The sequence below is a fragment of the Vanellus vanellus genome (genome assembly GCF_965231255.1).
Source record: "Vanellus vanellus genome assembly, chromosome: 1".
NCBI lineage: Eukaryota > Metazoa > Chordata > Aves > Charadriiformes > Charadriidae > Vanellus > Vanellus vanellus.
This window is the reverse complement of record NC_138905.1, coordinates 77,757,173-77,780,340: the sequence shown is the minus strand read 5'-3', so window position 1 is coordinate 77,780,340 and position 23,168 is coordinate 77,757,173. Positions and strand designations below refer to the sequence as shown.

The following is a 23,168-nucleotide window of genomic DNA, read 5'->3' as shown; positions in this document are numbered from 1 at the left end:
CAGATAGCCTTGTGAGGTGGATTACAGTACTTGCACTATTTTGACAGGTGGAAATTAAAGCAGAGAGGGACAGAGTTTGTTAAGGTTACATAAAATCCTAGCAGAAAAGGGATCAGATTCCTTAGCATCACGGCTATGAGGCCCAAGCACCCATTCCTCATATTGTTACAGGTACCAGAGACAAAAAAAAGATGGTGAATGCTGGTCGATGGCTTGATCCTAAGCCACATTCACTAGAAGAATTAAATGCTGTGTTAGGATCACGTGCTCAGACCTCACAGCTATGGCTCATATTTGGGCTGAGTCAGGAAGAAACATTCCTGAAAGTTCAGGTGTATTCACTGAACAAACCTAAAGCACAACCAGACAGCAGTATTTTATAAACACCGATCTACTGCACAGTTGTTCACTGCATGAATACAATATCACATCCTGTTATTAGGGTATCACTGCACCAACTTCATGCAATACTCATGGTAGCACTTACAGATTTCATGTTTAGAACTAAACTGCAGTTGGCACCCCAACGTGTGCAAACAGTCTATCTTCCTCTGAACATGCCCCTCCAACCTTGACACAGGTTGCTGTTACAATGGTTTAATAAAAAGGTAAAATATTAGCAGATTTATCTTTTTTCATCAGATAGATTTTGAAAGCTGAAACTCCGTTTTTCTGTGTGCAAGCGTACACACACATCTTGTTGTGGTTTAATCCCAGCCAGCAATTAAACACAGCGCAGCCGCTTGCTCACCTCCCCTGTCCACAGTGGGATGGGGAGGAGAATGGAAAAAAGTAAAACTCGTGGGTTGAGATAAAGACAGTTTAATAGGACAGCAAAGGAAGAGATAATTAATAATAATAGAATATAAAAAACAAATGATGCACAATGCAATTGCTCACCACCTGCTGACCAATGCCCAGCCAGTCCCCGATCAGTGGCCTTTCCCCCCAGCCAACAACTTCCAGTTTATATACTGGGCATGATGTCACATAGTATGGAATATCCCTTTGGGCAGTTTGGGTCAGGTGTCCTGGCTGTGCCCCCTGCCAGCTCCTGGTGCGCTTCCAGTCTCCTCGCTGGCAAGGCACGAGAAGCTGAAAAGTCCTTGACTTAGTATAAGCACTGCTTAGCAACAACTAAAACATCAGTGTGTTATCAACATTATTGTCATACTAAATCCAAAATACAGCAGTATACCAACTACTAGGAAGAAAATTAACTCTATTCCAGCCAAAACTAGGACACATCTCAAGACAGGGACATTCTTTACAGTGTCTTCAGCTAATAAGTAGGCATTTCTGACAGCAAAGACAAGGAGACACCTTCTGGCTCTTCAGGAGTACAAAGGTGTAGGAGTGCTTTTTGTAGTGACAGACCACAGAAATACAGACATACCTAAACAGCCCGTTTCCAGCATTAAAACCTACTTTTGCAGATCTTAAAATGATGACATTTTCCTAAGGTCAACATTTCATTCTAAGATCTTCTTTTCCCATGTCTTACCCAAGTTTTACACAGAGGGGAGTCTAGTGACTTCTGTGATTGATTCCAGTTTACATCACTGTGAGAGAATCAAAACTTTTTACCTACATTCCTTCCTGCTACTTCATGGGGACACTGAATAGCTATACATTCTGGGATCAGTTACATTACAGAATGGTCTAACTGTTACCAAAGAGGCCGGGAACACATTCAAATAGACCGAGATACTGCTAAAATTTTTCTTTTAAACAAAAAAGCAACATACCAAAAATGACTTTGAAGGCTACATATTCTGACCCCCTCCACAACTCCTCTCTAGTTTGAGGGTAAGCGAAACACTCCAGCATGGTTCATCTGTTACAGCATATTTAATTTTTATTTAGCTCTAATCCTGGATCATCCTCAGGTCGTTTGCGTATACCCTTTGGTAACTGAATGATGGTCTACCAGCTTCACCATTTTTGTTGTGGATTTTTTTGTTTGTGAATGATGCACTGCTTCTGAGCACAATGTACTGACTATAGTCTTTTTTCACAGGGAGGGAATTCCTAAACAAATGGCTTTCATGCATTTTGTAGTTCAGCTGTCTTTGAATTCCTAGCAAATCCAATGTGTCTCAGATATGTCAGATCTGAGTAAGCACTAAGCAGTGATCTGTCTCCATGCAGTAAATCCCATATGCTTAATATCCACATCCATACACACGTCAGATGTGCAATTTGTGCACTATAGGCCCAAGATCCCTACATTAGGATTTACTGCACCTGTAGCACAGGGATGGTCTTTCCAAATGCAGTTAATCCAGGGCACCTGGTTTCTCTGCCTCATTGGGCTCCAGTTGCTCTTTCATTTGAAACATTACAAGGTAAGTGAAAGCATCCTTTGCTAAAGAGATAGCTCCAATTATTGTTGTGTCCCTTATCGTAATGCCTGCCAGGCTTTTTGCTCTACAGAAACTGATATTCCACCCTGAGATACATTTGCACAACTCCTATTAACTTTAAGAGAAAATAGAAACAGATGTTTTCCTGTTGTCAATATGGCTCCCTCACTTGATGTACTGAGCAAAGCCCATATCTATGCCCTAGAGGACTAAGTTAGGAATTAAAAAAACTAAATTAAAATAATAAAAAAAAATTATAAGGAAGACTAGAATTCAAGTCTGCCCGTTTTGTTGGATGTAAAAGTTATTTACTACTAGCATAACTTAATGATTTTAATCATCAGAAACAACTAATAAATAAATTTTGCCCCAAAGGCTGGCTAGAAAATCCCACAACTCTACTTTCCACGGAAAATTGCAGTTTTGAATTATTTTGTTAAGCAAGGAAAAGAAGAAATCAGACCATTTAAAACAGCAAAGAAAAGAACAGGCACTAGTGCCAGAATGTCAATTACTTCTGAGTTTACAAGATTATCTTAAAATACAGAATACCAACTGCCCAGCTGCCTGCTATTCTTGTCAACCCAATTTTTATCAAAAATTTACTTTTTTAAAATCCAAAGAGTTATTTTAGATGCTAACAGATAATTCTTATTTCAGTGTCTTGAAGACACAGGCGCAAAACTAAACTTAATATCACAGAGACTCGAACCTGCATTATTAACTTCTAGGGCAAATCCTACTAGTCAACCACTGACTCTGGGATTAATTTTTCTCTCTAAGTTTTTTTGGGGGGTTAGATTGCTTGTTTTGTTTTGTGGTTGGGTTTTTGTTTTTTTTTTTTTTTGGTTTGTTCCCCACCCTCAAAACATTCCTGCAAACCATTTTCATTCAATGAAACAATACTTTTAATATTAGTTTTTGGTGGACTTTTCCTGCCTGTTCTAACCATGGTGTTAATGCCTGCAGTTTATTATTAATATGAACAAATGTAAGTAAACTACAGTAAAAGTGTTGATTTACGCATGCTGGTAGATGGAACCATAAAGGCTGAAAGCAGTTACTGCCCTCAGCTGTTTGCACTGTTGCTTTTCCTGAGGTTCCTCCTGCAGAACAGACAGTTTGACAGAACACACAACCTCCAGCTGGTTACTGATCACAATTCAGTAAACTCAATTGAAATTAGCTATAATTTACTCTCTAGTAGTTAGTGACATATATTCTTTACTGCTTCTTTGTATGCTCATTTTATTTCCTTCAAATGCACATCTGTTACAGGCACTTTGTACCTGAAGCTTTCAAAGAATCTCTATTTTAGGACCATTACAGGCATACATAATTAAACACAAAATAAAGCAGTCATTAGAAGGCTAATATAAGTAAAATAAACCAAAACTCTTCACTGACCTTTCTGGAACTAACAGATATTTTAATTTTGTTAAACTACTGCTAGCTTTTCATTCATGCCAGACCACACAGCCAAAATAGCCTTTATTTCTGTGGCACAAACACATCTTAAGGAAGGTTAGAGTTTTTATACCTTCCCATCGGGCACCAATAGGCCTTAAATACCTTGAACAGCAGCACCTGGGCTGTCTTGCTCATAAGCCCACCTGAAAGTGCTATTTGAGTTCTGTCCTACGCCTCTCTCATTTGTGCTGTCAGGGGCAGGGAGAGTAGAGCTGCTCTAAAAGGAAGGATGAGCAGACAGCAGCTATGGCACAAACCACAGAATCCTCGCTAACCAGCCCCTAGCAGTGTTAGGACAGGGGTGGTTTCTGCTGCCTAATGACCACCAAACAAGGTAAGTTAATGAGTCAGCTCTGATGCCAGCTGGGAAGCTCTGGGAAGTCTAGGGAGCAAGTCAGAATTAGCAGGGGATCTGCGGGCTAGCAACGTCAAGCATGTATCAGCAAGCCGGTCCTGAGCCCATCTGTAAGATGCCCTACGCTGTAATGAAAGCAGTCACCCTACCAGATACAGAGAGATGGCATCCAAGATGTTGGGAAGACAAAACCAGGATGAAGGGCTTCTCATTTAAAACAAACAAACAAACAAACAAACCAACCAACCAACCCCCCAAACAAACAAAAATCCCCACCAAACTCAAAACAGGTACAGGCTTAAACCTGAGCACTGCAAGGAGCAAACGATCTGTGCTGCTGAAAAAGGGCGTGTGTGTGTGTGTGTGTGTGTGTGTGTGTGTGTGTTTGCCCTTCCTTACTCTCTTACCCTCCCTGGGCATTGTGCTTGGGTGCAGTGCAAGGACAGCGATGAGCCCCCGCTGCACCTGACTGCTGCTGCTGCTCATCCCTCTCTTCCCCACATCCTCCCTGGCCCGCTCTCTGCCCTCTTTGAGGCCGGGCCTTGGCACTGCTACAGCGCCCGGGCCGCTGCCGCAGCACCGCCGTGCCTTGTGCCGCGGGCCGAGCTCTGAGGTGAAAGCGGGGAAGGCAGGTCCTCCTTGCGCCCCTCCGCCCCGGCTGCAGCCGCCGGGCCGTGTGCGTGAGGCGGCCCGCCCGGCGAGGGGAGGGGGGGGGCGCTGAGGGGAAGGCGGTCAGCCCCTACCCGCCGGCCGTTGAGCGCTGCGGCTGCCCCGCCGTTAGAGCTGCGGCGGCCGCGCATGACATCACCGCGCGCGGAGCCCATGCGTCGCCGGGCGGTGCGGCGCGGCCCCGCGCCCCCCTTACCCGCTGCGTGCGTGGGGGCGTGCCGGGGGCAGGGGCTGCCGCGCCGCGCCCGCCGCTCGCTCGCTCGCTCGCTCGCCCGCCCGCCCGCCGGAGCGCACCTCGCCCCTTCCTTTCCGCCCCCGCGGCCGGCAGGGGAAGAGGATGGCGGAGAGCGAGGCCGAGACCCCCAGCACGCCCGGCGAGTTCGAGAGCAAGTACTTCGAGTACAATGGGGTGCGGCTGCCGCCCTTCTGCCGGGGGAAGATGGAAGAGATCGCCAATTTCCCGGTGAGGGACAGCGACGTCTGGATCGTCACCTACCCCAAATCAGGTAGGCGGGCGGGCCCCTCTTCCCTCCCCTCCCCCGCCCGGGCTGGGGCTGCCCCTAGGGGGGGGAGGGTTGGGCTGGGTGGCGGGGGCGGCTTCTCCGCTCCCCACACCCCCCCGCCGCTGGCAGGGCAGCCCGCCCCGGGAGGTGTGTGGCGGGCAGGGAGGCGCCCCCCTCGGCCCCGGGCCCGCGGCGGCCGTCCCCGCCCGGCGGGCGGTGCTCGGCGGCGCGGCCCCGCGGAGGCCGGTGCGAGGCCTGTGCCCGGCCGCCGCACGCCGGCGCGGAGAGGGGCTGCCCTTCAGGCCGGTGGCTGCTGGGGCCCCCTCAGAGGTAAAGGCGACTGCCCGCTCCGGGTCGCCTTGGGGCTACCCAGCCAGTGTAGGTACAAGCCAGCGCCAGGTGGTGGTGGTCCTCGCCCCGGTGGTCCCGCTGCCCGCCGGCTGAACTGCTCGGGCGTAAAGATGCTGCTCCAGGCAAGAGAAATCTTGCTCAGCCTACGTGTAGAGAAGCGGGAACGTGTATAGCGTGCATACAGATTTCTCATGTGACACATACAGGTTTGCCGTCAGCTCTACAGACCTCCGTATTGCGCTCCTGAGGCCGCTGCCCAGATCGTTCTGGGAGAACATGTGCTCCAAGTACCTTCTCGCTGCGCTGTCTGAATTACCAGAAATATCTCCCGTTGGCAGTATAAGTGCGTGTTTCTCCAGTAAACGCATCCTTTGGCTGTTTCATACCTTTTGGGTTTCTGGTTTTAATATCCTGTGTCTTGATTTCTTCTCCTCTCCGTTTCCAAGCAAAAAGGTTCGAACAGAATTAACATGGATAAAATGCTGCCTGCAAAGATGCAGACAATATGGTAGCTTTGTAACACACCTGATAAAACCAGAAGTGAACAGGGATGGATAGACTTTCTTGGATGACTTTTTTCCTGGCAATAAGGTGGTCTTTTTCTAGAAAATTAAAAGGCCACTGGAGATAATAGATGTTAGCTCTGTAAATACCCTCGTAAAACGATGTTTCAGTATCGTAGGTTTCTGACTGACTTCATTGTTTCTTGTATGAATGGAAAACATCTTTCTGTTTCTTGGTGTGCAGCTTCAAACATATGTACATTTTCTACAATGCAGCATCTATTATGTTATAATTTCTCAAGCGGTTTCAAATATTTGTCTTCATTTTTTTTTTTTTATTTCATTAGTAATGATGCTGTTAAAGACTGGCTAGACCTCGATAAACGCATACATCAGATAAGGGATAGTATATAGACAGTTGGCCCCCAAAATGCTAGGATTAGAAGCAGATAGCTGCATCTTTATTGTTCTTTTAAATTGTTTTCTTAAAGATTTATAGCATGCAAGAATGCTCTTTGATTCTTTCAGTTTTAAGATTTCAGTTTTGCAAATCTGGGTTTACAATGTTCCTGTGTTAGTACAGCACCCCAACTTCATATTGGTGGATTGTTAAATATCCTCAACTAACTTCTGTTTCCAGTAGCCGGGCACAATATAACTAATATGTCAGCTGGCAGTAGCTTGGTTTTGATGGCTATACAGTTGGCCGTGCAAAGCCACCTTGTATAACCATATTTGATTTGCTATTATTTTGTGATTATAGCAACATCGTATTAGGTCTCCTGGGGCCCCAGCTGATGGCAGTGACAGGGAGACGTCCACTTACAAAGTTAGTGGCCGTGCTTACTACGAGAGGATTTACTAACAGTCATTGTGAAAAAAGGAAAAGGAAGATTGAGAACTGGGGCAGCAAAACTGAAGGTACAGCGCTGTGTGGAGGAGCTGGGGAAACAGCCCTGGGATCAAAATAGGTATTTTATTTGTCAGGAAAGAGGATACTTAGGTCTTGAGGAATTGGACATCCTTGTCATGGGAGTAGGCTTTAGACAAAATGTCTGCAAGCTCCAGCTTTAGGCGGCCTGAAGTCTACTGAGACCCTTGGAACTTGTTTTGTCAGCTGATCATGTGGTTTACAGCTTGGTGCCTTATTTAGGGCTTCTGAATCAATTATCAGAGGGTCTGCTGGCTAGGGACAGGCATGTCACTATAAATTAGTCTGCCCTAATATGGTTCCCACTGATTTAGCCAAGGTCATGCAGAAAGTCTATAGCAAAGCCAGAAATCGAATCCATAACCCCAAGCTCCTCTGCATTACCTTAACTACTGCTTCATCTTCCTGTCTCTCAGTAGCATTGACAAAGATTTTTCTGTTTACTGGAGCTAATTAGAATTTTCATAATGTTGCTGTAATCAAAAAAAGTAGGTTTACAAAACAGATTTCATGCACTAAATATAATTATTTGGGGTGAAATACTTTGACTTTTTTGTAATCTTTAAAGATAAAACGTGGTTGGGACCACTTAGCTGGTTTTTGTTAACAAATTACGTTTGAACAAAATTGCAAGAATGTTTTTGACAGCAGAATTTTAGGAAAAGAAAAATGCACCAATGTCAGATAGGTTCAATGGAAAACTTCTTTGTTGTTCTTCAGGAAATCAGTTTTTTTCAGTATTTCACCAGCTCTCCATCTGCTTAAACTGTGGAAAATACACAAACAAGCCCTTTTGCTAGATGTGTGAGAGGCCAGAACTTCTAGCTCTTACTGAGCCCTGTGCTACAATCTACTAGCAGAAGGCTCCATCAGTGGCTGTTGACCGTATGTTGGTCATATGGTTCACACAAGAAAATACACAAGTGGCCTAGAGGGTCAGGACTGCTTCAGTAATTGTAGGGACTGATAAAGTAGTATGTGTACCATTTTGAAGACATTATACGGTGCAAGACTAGACAATACAGCTGTAAACATGTGAAATGGGGATAGAGCTTGGAAATAGTTACAGATATTGGTAAACGGGGAGTGACCCCAGAAAAAGCTGGTCCAGTAATGGTAGAAAATTGAATGTACTAGTGGCCTTACTGGGAATAATGTAATAAGCCTAATGGAAAATGAATCTGCTTTAATGTGATTTCCACTGATGGATGCCTAAATTATGATACTCCTTATATCTTTAATTATTCTTAACACCTGTGTCCAATCAATGGTAACAGCTTTTGGGAGCTGCTGAGTTAGTAGGAGAAGCTTATGCTTAAAACCCAGAGGCTCCTTTAGACATGTAAATACATAAATGTGCATATATGCTTATGCATATGTATGTAGTAGAACTGTTATTACAGAAAACCTTTTTTATCGTGATGCATAATTTAAAATCTGGTGTGCTACGGCTCTTGAAGTCACAAGTTTAATCTTTCATGTAACTTTGTAATATAGAATGGTCAGGCTGAATGGGACACACTAAGATTTACAGTAGCTGCCAATGTAAAATGGAATACTATTCTCTATAGCATTAAATAATTGGAGCTCATGGAACAGGTTGCTTCACAGATAAGATACAGATGCGATGTTCATAGGAAACACTGTGCCTCTGTCACATCTTTCCTTGAACCCTCTCATACTCTGGACTTTTCATACCCTACTTGAAAATTAGAATTCTTCCCTATGAACTTAAAGTACAGAATTAATGAATAAGCAAATTCTTTCATGGTATTCTCTCAGTCACCCTGCCAAGAGCTAGATTAGCTGTCTGTTAAGGTCAATGATTTCGGTGGAATTAAATCAGTCCCTAAAGTATAGTACTGAGCCCAGGTTCACTTAATATTTTGCTGTGTCTTATAATGCTAACCCTTGACTGTACATGATCTGTCCATTTGCTTTGCTCCTAAGTGGCATGCAATAGCACTCTTCATACCATCCTGTAACTGTTCTGAATGAATGTGCATTTTGCATTCTTGGGTCAAAGCCCACAAATTAATGCCTTTTGCAAAATTGGTAATTTGAGAAAGTGAGCTAGTTACATCAATAATGAAGCTGCCTCTCCCATGTTGATTATTTTGCCAAATAATTTTCTGGAGTTCTGTGTGAGAAAATGTCAGTTGTTGGGCAGATGTCAGCTTCAAGTCCAGAATTTTTGCATTTAGTGCCAGACAACAGGTCAGAAGAGCAAGTGCTGGATATGGCCTTTACTTATCTGGAGGTCTTTGGTTTTTTATAGGTAGTGTTCTGGATTTTCGTTGCAGCACTGGATTTTTATAGCTACCCATTAGCTTGTAGGGAATAGGATGGCTGACTCTAGGCCTTTGGCTTAATGAGTGCCAACAGTGAATTTGCAGATCAGTTCAAGAACAGTTTTCCTGTGTGTGCATTCACTGAATTCTCCTCTTTCAAATTCTTTAACACTTACCTCCAGTGTTGTATGAAGTCAACCAGAGAAAGTTATTGAGTTGTCCATTATTTTATTTGCTTAAAAGATTCTGTATGTACAGAAGAAGGTCATGCTTCTCAATGTATCAGTTGCTAAAGTCCATTGCACGCATTGAGTTTTCTGTCTCCTCCTGTTCTGTGTGCCTCTCCCACTGCATGCATACCACACTCTCATCCTCTTCTATTTCCAGCACTCCGAATGAAACACCGGCTCTTACTGGGACACTGGTGTGCCCCAGTCCCTTCCCTGGCTGATGGGAGGAGCTCTGTTCATTGTTCTGTCTTTCCTCATTCTCTGCCACATGTCAGGGGCTCTGCATTCTTCCATGGTCCATTTCCCTTGTACTATAGTCCCAGTTAATTTTTCCATGCCAGGGATGCTATGTGCCCCAGGGTTTTCTTCTGTTATTGGCAAATGCTTGTTTGATCCATTGACCATTATGGCAGTGACAATCACAGCTGCTGGGCTGTGAACCAGATACAGAGGGTAGGATGTAAACCCCACTTCTCTTGTTTGTTTGATTCTTCACTAAAATTAATGGACTTCTGCTCATGAACATCTAGAATGTTCTTTGAATCAGACTCAGCGCTCAAAAGCTGTTATACTTCAGGCAAAAGGAAACTTGAACCGTTGGGAATGTAGACACGTGTAGTTTTTCTTTGTGAAAATGGTTTAAGGATTTCTTCTCCCTGTCCTCTTGTTTCTTTCCCCTACACCTTGCAATTAGTCTTAGCTGTCTGTGGGACCATGTTATAAACACATATTGGCAAAGTGTCTTGATCTAAAAAATATACCATAAAGAAAATGTACCAAATGACTTGTGTGAAATCTTGTTTTGTTTGTCTTGTGCAATCCTACACTTCATGTTTTCTTCAGACTATAAAAATCTCTTGGCAGCGATGTTATATTTACCGGCAAGGTTGGTTTCTGGTTCTTTAAGCATTATTGAACTGTACAATAATACTCTTATTATTCAATATAAAGAGTTATCGCTTGACTGAGATTAGATGGCTACACCAGCTAACGTATCTGCAGTTACCTGCCATAGCAATCAGTGAGTAGGTGACGGGTCTGCACAGAGCTACATTGGTTGAGTATTATGTCAGGGAATCACTGTGCCTGTGTCCTCTGTTACCTGCCTGTTGGCATACCCCAGTTATGGCTTGGTAAATTGTAAGTTTTCAGTGCCCTGGCTTGCTGCCTGACTGGCTAACTGTACTAGTAGCCTCTACATGATGTGACAAACTGATAAGCCTGAGCACAAGGAATCCAATTCTTTCCACCTACCCAGATATGCATAGGTCCGACACTGCTGACAGTCAGTCCTGATTTGTGCAGCCATACATGAGAGGAGAATCAGGCTGAAAGGTTGCCCAAGGATGTGCCCAAAAGCTGTGGGAGTTTCTAGGCTGGGAGCTGTCAGACAGTGACGTGAGTCAGATGTGGTGGATTGCAGAGGTTTACCCTGGTAATGGCAAGTCTGAGACAGTCTTATGCCATTGTAGCTAAGGCTTCTCAGGGAACACGAGCATCCACATGGATGTTTGTGTGTTAAATTAGTTGACTTGCCTTAATTTCCAGTGTTCTCATATGGAACTCCTCCCAAGAGTTTTGTTGATACTATTTTTTAACAACAGTTTTGCAGTTGCAAAAGAGCTAGATTCTCCTCTTCTGGATTTCTGGTCCTATTCTCTCTGCAGGGTTTTGGTGCCTTGAGCTTAATCTATCTTCATTTAAAAAACGAATGCAAATGTTACTGGCCCAGAGGCATGCCTCAAAAAAATCATGAGGTTGTCTTAAAAGTCAGTATATTTTTACACAAAATACATTTGGGATTCTTTGATGTCTGGTTTTTGAGACAATACTGTGCACACTTACAAGCTCTTCCCTGTGACATGGAAAGATAGGAACCTCTGTTAGTTTCATGAATGTGGATGAACAAGTTAGTTAATGTCTTTAAAATTGAATATGGTATTAAACTCTTTCTCTTTTACAATAATATCACAATTAGTTGTTTTCCCTATCTTAAGTAATTTATGAAGCTCAGGCACCCTTCCATTTTAATGGGATATAAATGTGCATCAGTTCTCCACTGAGGACCACTCAGGTACAGAAAGGAACACCTGTAGACAAGTGTTTGTGGGGGTTAGGGACACTGGGTTCCTGTGTTTTGAAAGTCCTTTTGAAATGGGTCTATTTTTTGTTTTATTTATAGCTCAAAATACCTTCTGGCATTGACTTAGTCTTAAATACTGCTAGGCAAAGAAATGATAAATAAAAGCATCAAATAATAAGTAATTGAAGACAATGTTAAGTTGGCCACTGATGCATTTGACTTGATTTCAGTAGGAGTAGAATTGAATAGGTCCTTGCTTGCCTCAAACAGGAAGCAAAGGCGGAGAAGAAAAACCTGTTGTTAAGGAAAGCTTGTTTTTGTTATCTAGCTAGCAGTGTTTCTCTCATGAGCCTTTTATCAAACCAGTGAAGAGGTATTACTAAAGACGGAACAAATGGTTCAGAAGAGGAAGAATTCTCCAGCTGCCTAATAGGCTTCACTAGGTCTTTTGCAAAGGTAGCGTAATTGCTTTCCTGCTGTGAAGTAGAGCAAAACTCAAGCAACTTGCTTTTTGAAACCGGGGGGGAGGGGTGGGAGGGTGGGGAAGAAAAAGGTTTTAGGTTTTACCCTGAGTAAAAAGTGTATTCTGGACATGTGAAATCACTATTGACTGGATTAGATGATAATGACCTCAAAGGCTAAAGAATTAGAAAATAATGTAGACCAGCCAAATGCAACACCTAGTCATACTCATTTCATGTTAATGTTCATCTTTCATAGTGAAGATATTAATGAAAGGAAGCAAAATGCTTAAACATTGGACTGAATTAGATTAAGCACACATCATTTTTCATCCTTATTATGCAGTCTTTTATTAAATGAAGACTTTTCTCTTGTTGGGTACAGTAGGGATTCATAAACCCTATGCTGAGGGAAAGGAACTATCCCCCTGTATTGTCCCATCAACGCTACTTTAGAAGTGGTACAAGGTTTGGTACACTGGGCACGTGATATGACTTTTTGGTTGGAGATTCTGTGACCTTGGATAAGTCATCTAATCTTGTCTACATTTTCCACTGGAGGAATGTGGTTGTATTTCTTCTTTACCAGAATTTTTCATGTATAATGACAAGAAATTCTCTTGGACAAAGGGTGTCACCTGCCATCTATATTTTTATAGAGAAACTAGTAAATTAGGGCTCAAATTGAATTAAGCATCTGGGTTTTAAAGCTGAGCTCATAATAATGCTAGTATGTAGGAAGTGTTTTTCCCCTCAGTGGGAGGGAGCAATGAACAGAGGATTAATAAAGTGAAGCACCCAGCATCTCATCACTTTGACCCTGCTCAGGGTTTCTGGAATGCCTTAGAGAATCTAGGAAGGTGGGGCGCAAGAGCTGAAATAATTATGGTTCTGTATACCAAAGTCTTTTACAGACTCTTACAAAAGAAATGAACCGCTTATGTCATGTGTTAATCCTGTAATATATTGCAGATTCAGAAGCAAGAGAAGTGTTTTGCTGCGGGTGCGTGCAGACAAGAAAACGTGGCAGAGGAAATGGTCCATCATTATAACATCTCAGCCAAATTGGGCTGTAGGCTTAGGAAAGCCACTGTGAGAGGAGTGTCAGGAAGGAAGCCTATCACAGGGCTGAAAGTGTATGGAGGAGGTTTAGCTAGTTAAGTCTGAGGCAGTGGCTAGATAATAAAGGATAAAAAGAGGAAGAGTGCTGGAGAAACAACTGAGGAGGGATTTTTGTCACTAAAGGCCAGAATCCATCCATAATTTACAAAATGCAAGCTGATTTCATATGCTTTTACCCACCTGCTTTTTATAGTGCAGGATGTGAACACCATCATCCCTTACAAGGCTGCAAGTTCTAGGTGATGTATAATGACATTAGATCACCATATGGGATATAGACAATGGTGCTGAATTAGCCCTTCATTGCGTTCACTGCATGAGAAGTAAATTCATCTAAGCCAATAAAATGAGACAAGCGTGAAGCAGGTGAGGTGGAAATCGTGTTCAGAAGACACGCACGGACTATACATGCAGCAGTCCAGATTTGGCAGTATGTTGGCTGCTTTGCAGTGTCCTGTTGATGCAAGGCAATCATAAACTGCTAACCATCCAGTTAAAAGCCTGTTTACTGCTGATCAGGGTTGCCAAAGTAACACAGAACAGCTACAGGCGTTGCTAAAATTGGATTGCTCTATGCATATATAGCTGAATTGCACATTAATAATGATCAATGTCAGTGCTTCTATTGGATCACCAGAGCTTTCTGTCAGAAATAGTGTGTTCTCTTCAAGAATTTTGCTGCAATACTGAGAAAACCCATGGTGATACAGATTAGCTGATCCCCTCTTACACTCCCAATTAGATCTATTTCTATTTCTAATTCTGAAGAGCAACAATAGAAATAGAATAGAAATGACTGTAGGTTGCCTAAAAGTGCAGTTCAACAGAGGGAATGACTGTGTGCTGAGTATGAGTGGGGGCATAGGTACCTTGCAACGATTGCTTTTGTTTAGGGCAGCTATAATTTGAGGGGGATTCTGTTTGAGACAAAATGCTTTACTCCCTGACCTTAGACAACCAATAGCTGACTAAACAGCCTGCGTAGTTTCATGCATAGAGGGTAAACGATGTGTCTTGAAATTCTGAAACAAAAATGTGCCGCTCTTTTTTTTTGCATGCGTAACTCCTATCTGCGATGGTTTCACATTATACTATTGGTGTGCTGCCTTCTTGCAATTTGACCACCTAATATATGCAAATGCACATTAATGTGTAGGCAGGTTTTGCCTGACAATTTTCCTGGAAGGGATTGAAACTGAGGCATAGCATTGCATTTTGAGTAGTGACAGACATCCTCTGACATACACTTACCATATGGGGAGAGGAACATGTTCACAGCAAAGGGTTTGAGAACAGGTTTCTAATATGAGTGCCCTATTGTCTCCTGCCTTTTGATCCTATTTCACTACAAGGCTTTGCATTTAGCCACAGACCATGTTATGACTCTGTAGAACAGAACACAGAAAGTGATATAGTTGTCCCAGAAATCAGTGGCACTAAGGGTAACTATTCACTTCTCTTCAACATAATGAAGTCCTTGAGAGTGGTTTTAAAAAACAATGACTTGTGATTACAGCAAGTTCTTTTCTGCATTGTTATCCTTGGTGCAGTGTTGTCACCTGTAGGAAAATGAAGGGAAATGAGACACAGTGGGGGGACTTTCTGTTGGAGATTAAGTGAGCTCCTGCTGGGGTAATGTGCGATGCGATTTAGGGATGTTTTTGATATAGGCTCTAAAAAGTTGGGAGAATAGGACTGCCAGAGGAAGCAGGAGGGCAGGATACAACTGAGGTAAGAGTGAGATAAGGGCATGTACCTTCTTATGTATGCTCCACAGAAGAGGTGAAATTTGAAAGTTTGCTAGTATACCTTTTGCCCATCACTGTGAGGAGGTACCATTGTTAGTTTGCATTTTTGGATGTTTGATACAGAATCTGCCCTGTAGCATATATTAGTCAATAAATGTACTCTTCTGTGAATTACTGTCCTGTTGGCCAACCCTTTGGTATGACTGCATCATCATATGTGCTCACACTATTGTCATGAAAGGCATGGTGTCTCTGAATTGCGTCCATCCAAGGGAGGAGCCTGGGGAAAGAAGGTAACAACTGAATGTACTGGGTTGACTTTAGACCTGGTCAGCCTTGAATAAGTGTGGGAAGGGTGAAAAGGAATGTCATTCTATCAGATAGTTGGTATGGGAGCAAGCAGGCTTATCTTTTATTTTTTTTTCTTCTATGTTCCTGACATGTTATACTATACATTTTTTCTTTTTGTTTTAACATGATAGGTGTTGTGCTCTCTTATAGCATGGGAGCATGTTTGATTGGCGAGTAGAAGAGAGACATAATCTAAGGGTATGGGTAGGTGTCCTCTTTTAAAAGCATCTGCGCTAGTGCAGGATGTTAGTGTCCTTAGCTTGCCATGTGTAATTCTCTTAAAGAACCACCTGCGGAGTATTTTGTGCAGATGCGTTCTAGTTTGTCCCAGGCAAAACTTGCTAGGTGAGTTGATGCCAAAAATAGAAACTCCTTAAGCTAATTTGGCCGATTTAATTTTAAGTATATTGGAGTAAACACAAACTGCTCTATTGGTGATGACAGCTGGTGCAGACATGATGAGCATCCGTAGACATGGACCCTATTTTACCAGCCCAGCTAAAGCTTAAAGAGAAGAGTTAAATACTTTTCCCTTTGGATATCTAATACCAAGAAATACCAGTTGCCAACCAATATCAGCTGTCAGTGAAGGACCTGTAACAAAATCTGGGACACCTAGATGTGATGAAATCATGGATGTGGAGACAAGCATGAAGACACAAATCATGACTCATCAATCAGAAGGCAAATAAAGAGAAACTTGTGGCTTGTTGTTGTTTTTAATAGCTAGATTTTGAGCAATCTGTGGACCTAACTCATAGTTCTTAGAGCTGTTAGTATACTACTTACCTAGTCCTTGCTGCAGTACACGTGAGGATGTTGTGGCTTATTAAGAGAGACGGCAAACAAACACTTTAAGCCCCAGTTGTCCTCAACAAGAGGTCTTTGCCTTGTGGACCTCTGTCTGCTGGGACAGATTGGGGTGGCCATGGGTTAGGTGCAGTGGATAGGGAGTATGTGACTTGAGCTATTTTTCTGCGTTACAGAACTCAGAGGGTTCTGATCAGTGGCACAGTCTAATTGGAGGCCTGTAACCAGTGGTGTCCCCCAGGGGTCAATACTTGGTCCAATTTTGTTCAATATATTCATTAATGACCTGGATGAGGGGGCAGAGTGTATCCTCAGCAAGTTTGCTGATGATACCAAACTGGGTGGGGTGGCTGACACCCCAGAGGGCCGTGCTGCCATCCAGCGTGACCTGGACAGGCTGGAGAGCTGGGCAGAGAAGAACCTAATGAGGTTCAACAAAAGCAAGTGCAAGGTCCTGCACCTGGGGAGGAAGAATGTAAAGCACCAGTATAGGTTAGAGGCGGACCTGCTGGGAAGTAGCTCTGAGGAGAAGGATCTGGGGATCCTAGTAGACAGTAAATTACCCATGACCCAGCAATGTGCCCTTGTTGCCAAAAAGGCCAATGGAATCCTGGGCTGCACAGGGAAGAGCGTGGCCAGTAGGTCGAGGGAGGTCATTCTCCCCCTCTACTCTGCACTGGTGAGGCCACAACTGGAATACTGTGTCCAGTTTTGGGCTCTCCAGTTCAAGAGGGACAGGGAACTGCTGGAGCGAGTCCAGCGAAGGGCAACTAAGATGATTAAGGGATTGGAGCATCTCCCTTATGAGGAAAGGCTGAGAGAGCTGGGACTCTTTAGCCTGGAGAAGAGAAGGCTGAGGAGAGACCTTATTATGGCGTACAAGTATCTGAAGGGTGGGCTGAAGGAGGATGGAGCCAGGCTCTTTTCAATGGTTCCCAGTGACAGGACGAGGGGCAATGGGCACAGGAAATTCCATCTGAATATGAGGAAAAACTTCTTTACAGTGAGGATGACAGAGCGCTGGCACAGGCTGCCCAGGGAGGTTGTGGAGTCCCCTTCCCTGGAGATTTTCAAGACCCGCCTGGAGGCAGTCCTGAGTAATGTGCTCTAGGCAATCCTGCTTTAGCAGGGGAGTTGGACTAGATGATCTCTAGAGGTCCCTTCCAACTCTGAAACTCCATGATTCTTCTAGTCCTATAAACTTGAAAGTAGGCAACATAGGCAATCCAGTTATCTGCTTCTCCATGGCTACACTAGTAAACTAGTACACTGGACAGAGGTTCTGATAGGCTATCCATGCTATTTCCTCGCTAGCACGTTCCCTGACAGTTTTGCTCTCCCCCAGTGTGCTCCTCAGCATGGTGTGGGAGAGGAGCCAGGAAGCTATGGATGAGGTTGCCTTGTTTCAGGAAATCGATTTCCGTGGATGTGGATTCAGCTGTCCCACATGTCCTCCCAGAGGACAGGCCCTGGTGTGTTTTATTTACTAGTGTTGCTCCAGCTTTAGGATCCGGCATGCTCGAAAGTGTCAGTAGGCCTTTATCGCCAAGCTGCTTCTGTTGGTGTTAGGTGTGAAACGTGCTGCGTTGCCTGCCTTGCTGGATGGAAGCAGAGATGCCTCAACAGTCAACGCCTGGTCTAAGGCGCACTGTGGTCCATCCTACGCTTTTCATCCTGTCCTCTATTGAGCAGTTAGTGTGCTAACGTAAGGGAGAATTAGGATGCAAGCCATTTTGCAAAAATAGTACTAATGCATTAGCTGAAAAGAACACTGTTTTGTAAATAGTTCATTAAAACACTGCTTTAGGATGCTGGATACATAGTGGCAATAATTCTATGGATAATACATTGTATGTAAACAGTTCACTGACAGCTTTTTTACCAAACAGAAAATATGTTTTAGTCCTAAATAGAATTTGGTTTTCATAGTTTGCTGTTTCCAGCCTCTGGTGAAACATATTCAAAACACAACTCAGACCTAATGGACCCCTGTCTGCGTTCTCTGATATAAGTCTAGTGAAAGACAAGCAGAACATAGCCTGTTGGTTTTATTTTAAAAGCTAGTAGCTGCAAGTGGAAAAATAAACTGATGAATAAGTCTAAAAATCCAAGACTCTGCTTACTGAATGTTCCTGGAAATCGTGCAGTTATCACTTTTTTTTTTAAATCCAATCTTATTTAAGCTGTTGCCATCAGTTTTAGAAGATCCGGATTCAGTTTCCTCATGTTCCACAGGGTCCCTTGACAGGTCGCTATTGACCTTAGGGGCATTTAGGCTGTGTAAAAGGGACATTAATCTTAGAGGATGAGTATTCAGTCCTTTCTGAAAATCAGGTCTTCTAATGCATATTTAATTGGTCAGTCAAAAATATTGGCAACATAACATCACAGTTGCAGCATGTATTCTGAATCCTGAGTCTCATCTAGGAACAGAAGAATTGGAAAATACAGTATCAAGGTGTATACGTTATTTTTATTATTAAAACTGTAATTGATAATGAAAATATCTGTTCTTAAGCGAGTTGGAATTCCAAGATGTAGGAGAACTTGAACATACAGACCTTAAGAGGAGATATTTTAATGGTACAGAAATTGTTTTCTTCTAATGGAAAAAATCTAATTTTCCCTTCACTATTGTAGGGTGAAGATGAATCTGTCATACTTACCTGCAGATATACGCTGAAATTGGTGAAAGGGCATTGAGCTTGCAGGCAATTAGAACAACTATGTGGGAAATCACTTTACAGCACTTGCTAGGCCAATCTGGCAACTTTAGCAGCCCTCATTTTTAATGAGCACTTACATCTACCAGTGCTATAAAAAAAAATGAGTCATAATGGGTCCATTGCATTGTATTGGCTGAAACTTGATAAAGCATTGGTAGATCAAACAAAGTGCAACTGACTGGGATTACTAGAAGACTGTTAATACTAACATTAGTATTTCTTTATTTTATTTTTCTGGGTGGTTTCCAAACAAGGGGTGAATAAAAGGGAATATACCAAAGACCTTTGCATCCTTGAGCTGCAGGTTGGTCCCATGTTAGCTGATACAGAGGGGAGAAAACTGAAATAAACTGTATTAGAAGCCATGTAGGGAAGCAAAATTTCACAGGAAATTCTGGTTTTATATCTGCCACTTCACTTTGAACAAATCTGTGAGGTTCAGTATCTGCATGGGAGTGTGCCAGTGTCCAGAAAGTAGTGAGAGGAGTCAGAGAACAGCTGCACTAAAGCATATTTCTTCCTCCTACAAAGACTAAATTTGATGTCAAAAAACATCTAATGCATAGAAGCAGAAAGGAGTAGCTGTAGTGTTTCAAAGTTTTGGCTGTTTTGCTATGCTGTCTGGTTGCTGCTGCAGCAGTTACACTTTACTGATAAGCAGAGACAGTATGGCCATGAACTGACTTTGCCATTGTTGCTGAGGCATTGGCTATGAAAAAGGGTACAAATGAAGAGTTCCCAGTCATCATAGGGGCTGCTGTAGGCGTGATAGGATTCTTAATGAGTCTTGGTTTCTGTGCATCATTAGGCATCACAGAAAGGACCAGTGCAGCCCAGCTAGCACACTTTCAAATTGCTGTGACTGGGCTGCTTTTGTACGTGCTGTTATGCAGAGCAGAATTGCAGGTTCACAGGTAATTTAAAAGGCTCTCCTAAAAACCTGCAAATTCTGGCAGTATCTTATCACAGCTGTTTCCCATCCCATCTCTTTCCAGATATTGTGTGATAAATTGGAACACACTGTTTTCTCCTGAGGCATTGTATTGACATAACAGAAGAACTTGTCAGGGAAGAACATTTCTTAGGTACAGTGCACTGAAGTTCCTCGGATGCTGACTGGCTCCATTTTAGTTGGAACTGGATAAACATAAATTAATTCCACATCTATTTTGGCAATATGACCTTGAAGGTAGCAGGGCCAGCAGTCTTTCTCCAGGATGAAATGTGAATCTGCTGCAGCTGGAAGAAGGATGGGTAGCATTGCTGGATGCTTATGAATGTTGCATCTGGTGCCTCATGCCCAAAGGCTGACAGATTAATCCTGTTTGTCAGTGACTGTTTACTCTTTCTGTACCATCCCAAGTAAGGTGTGCATGTACATGCACGTGCATTCAGCAACACAAGGAGAAAATGATGTAAAATACTAGAGATTATATACTAGAGTGGTTGTCTCCAAGAAAAACCTTGGCTTCTTATGCATACATGCTAGCTTTTCCACTTTGTGACCTAATCCTTTATTTTCACTTAAAAAGTGAGTAACCCTCAAGCGACAATAAATTGTTATTGGCAGCTGGGCCAGAAATGTAGGGAATATAAAGGTAAGTTCTGCACCTTATTTTTTTTTTCTTTAGTTTCCTTCATCTTTTTCTTCTCTCCAACGAGTATCATCATTGTCCCTTTTACTGAGAAAGTTTCCGTGGCATTTAGATCTGGCCAAGTTTTGTTATAGACTGGGATTATTGCAGGTTATTCCCATAATCTCCTTTGAAATTCTTAGTTTCAGCCATTTACTCTAGTTTCCACCCATAAAATGGTAGTTCTTGCATGTTTCCACAGACATCAGTTTAATTTAGTTGGTTCAAATGGCCAATTTCTGTATGCTTTATACGAAGATGGGGAATCAGGGGCTATAGCAGAAGGCTCACATTCACCTCGCGCAATGGCAAATTTAATACATTCTGCTAGCCCCAGTCTAGGCTTTGGCCTCTCATCACATGCATAGGTACACTACCCCAGTTTGTTTCACTTTCTAGCCAGCTGGTGTTCCCAGGGACTAGGAAATCTTACCCTAGCAGCTAGGTCTGGAATTTCAGCTGCCATTCGTCTTTGACTAGGTTAAGCCATCATTTCTAAACTAAAAGAACTAAAACTAAATTTCTAAACTAATTTCTAAACTAAAAGAACTAAAGCTCTCCTATCTGCAATTTAACTTGAATTGTTTTTAATCCTAATAGAGATGTGAGGAGGTTTTATATATATCTGTCTATATAAAGGCTTTTAGCTTTTTTTTTTTAAATCAAATAAGCATGTGGTGTTTAGTTTTCTTTTTTTTTTTTTTAAACAGATCAGGTTGATAATAATTTTTTATATGGGGCTCCTGGGAATGTGTGTGTGGGATAAATGGTAATTGATGAAGGGTTACAAGTTTAAAAATCACAGTTCCCTCAGAAGTTAAAACTCTAGTTTTTGTTTGCATTAAGACCCTGAAAATCCTAAGCGGAGTAATGTGAGTGCTAATGTGGAGGAAAATCAGGCTAACATAGTGGGTGACAAAAGGGAAAACTTGCACAGAGATCACGGGTGGGAGAATTCAGTATCAGTGGTCCTACTGCAGGTGTAGGGAGAAGAAATTGTAACCTGCTGGATGTCCAGAAGCCAGACATCTAAACTGTCAGTTTGCAATCCTCCCTTTTGTAGAAGAGATATTGCAGAAATACTGCTTGCTGTGTGAACTGGAATAGGATGCTGGAATATGTGCAGCGCTACATACATAACTATGGTAATTTGCCTATGTCCATTCCAATAATTAGCACTGAGGTTCACAGATTTAAAGCACTGTACTTGATGGAGATTTTAAATTTTCTGCCTTGAGTACCTGCCGTAGACCCAGCATTACTCTTTCAATGAATCACTGTTTTTGATGGAAGCACATTTAGATGAAGACTTCTGAGCTTCCAAAGGCCCACTTCCTTCTGAATCAGAACCCTTCTTCCCCGTGCCTCCTACAGTAATATGTCATTTCCTATCTCTGCAGTGCTCCATGGATCTGCTAGCAATCAAGCCAAGTCTAGTGCATAGCCACAGGGCTGAGCAGAGCAGGTAACGCCATGGGGGCTGTGCTCCCTGGCCCTCGCCTCCTACTTATCTGGTGAACTTTGTGGAGACCTGGTAGGGAACATGCTGCTCTCCTGAAGTTTCAGCATAGATCTGCCTCGACTCAGGCCTTCCTGTGTTCAGAGGCACAGTGGACATGGTTTCTTTTCACCTAGAGAGGAGCTGAGTAATGAAAAATTAGACGGTCCTGGTGGTATTGTTTATCCCCATGCAGTTATCCTTTTCCTTTCATGGAACAAAGTTGCTATAATAGCATTTTTCTTTGCAGGCGGAATTGGAAATACAGAAATAAATTATGGAGAACCAGGGTGTCTCCTGTCAGAATAAATATTTAATGAGAAACAAGGGTTGTGCTCATTCAGAGTCACAAGGACTGATACTGAAGTACCATCTGTATGTTAACTTTAATGTATAAAATATATGCTTGGACTTAAAATTGCAGAGTGAACAGCCTTAAGGGCAAATGTGTATTGCCTGTGACAGCTGTCTCTGTGGGTGATGGTAATGTAAAAGTTTCTTTTTTCCCAAGCCATTTTAATTTAACCACCAATCAGTCAGGAAACAGAGGAATCTTAATTTCCAAAGCAATTCTTGGAGAAGTGTGTTCTTTCATGTTGTGTCCAGACTGTGTTCACTCTAACCAGCCTCTACAGCTTTTTTTTAACTCTTCTTGGTTCAGGTTAAAAAAAATATATCTGAATAATGATACACTGGTTTTCTTAGTGTTGAAACAACATACAGAATTTGTACAAAATGTGTCTGTTAGTGTGTACAGGCGTGCTAGTTAACGTGAATTAACTGGTGACTGCTAGAAGTTACAAGTTATTTTCAAGTTAAAATGGGCACGAAAGGCATGATCTCAGAGTTTGCAGCTCATCTTTCCATATACATGGGACGTTGAGCAGGCTTGTGCTTTGTAAAGAGTTCTGGAACAATTACTTGTTTCTTTAGGCAACACAAGAGAGAGAATAAATCCTGGTCTCATTTTCCTTACCTCTTACAACTATAAAATAATTGGTCAATCTATTGCAGTAGCCAGGATGTCCCATGCCCGTGTGACTTGTTATTTAAACTGTGGGGTCCC

General features: G+C 42.6%; 1 protein-coding gene across 1 annotated transcript in view; it reads left to right on the top strand.

Moving 5' to 3' along the window:
• Nucleotides 1–5,197: 5,197 nt before the first annotated feature.
• SULT4A1 (sulfotransferase family 4A member 1) overlaps nucleotides 5,198–23,168 on the top strand; it is a gene marked incomplete at both ends in the record, with an annotated part of 30,397 nt that continues 12,426 nt past the window's right edge. The window contains one exon of the mRNA XM_082498288.1: nucleotides 5,198–5,366. Within this exon, the coding sequence (XP_082354414.1) occupies nucleotides 5,198–5,366 (169 nt within the window). The remainder of the gene's footprint in view (nucleotides 5,367–23,168) is intronic.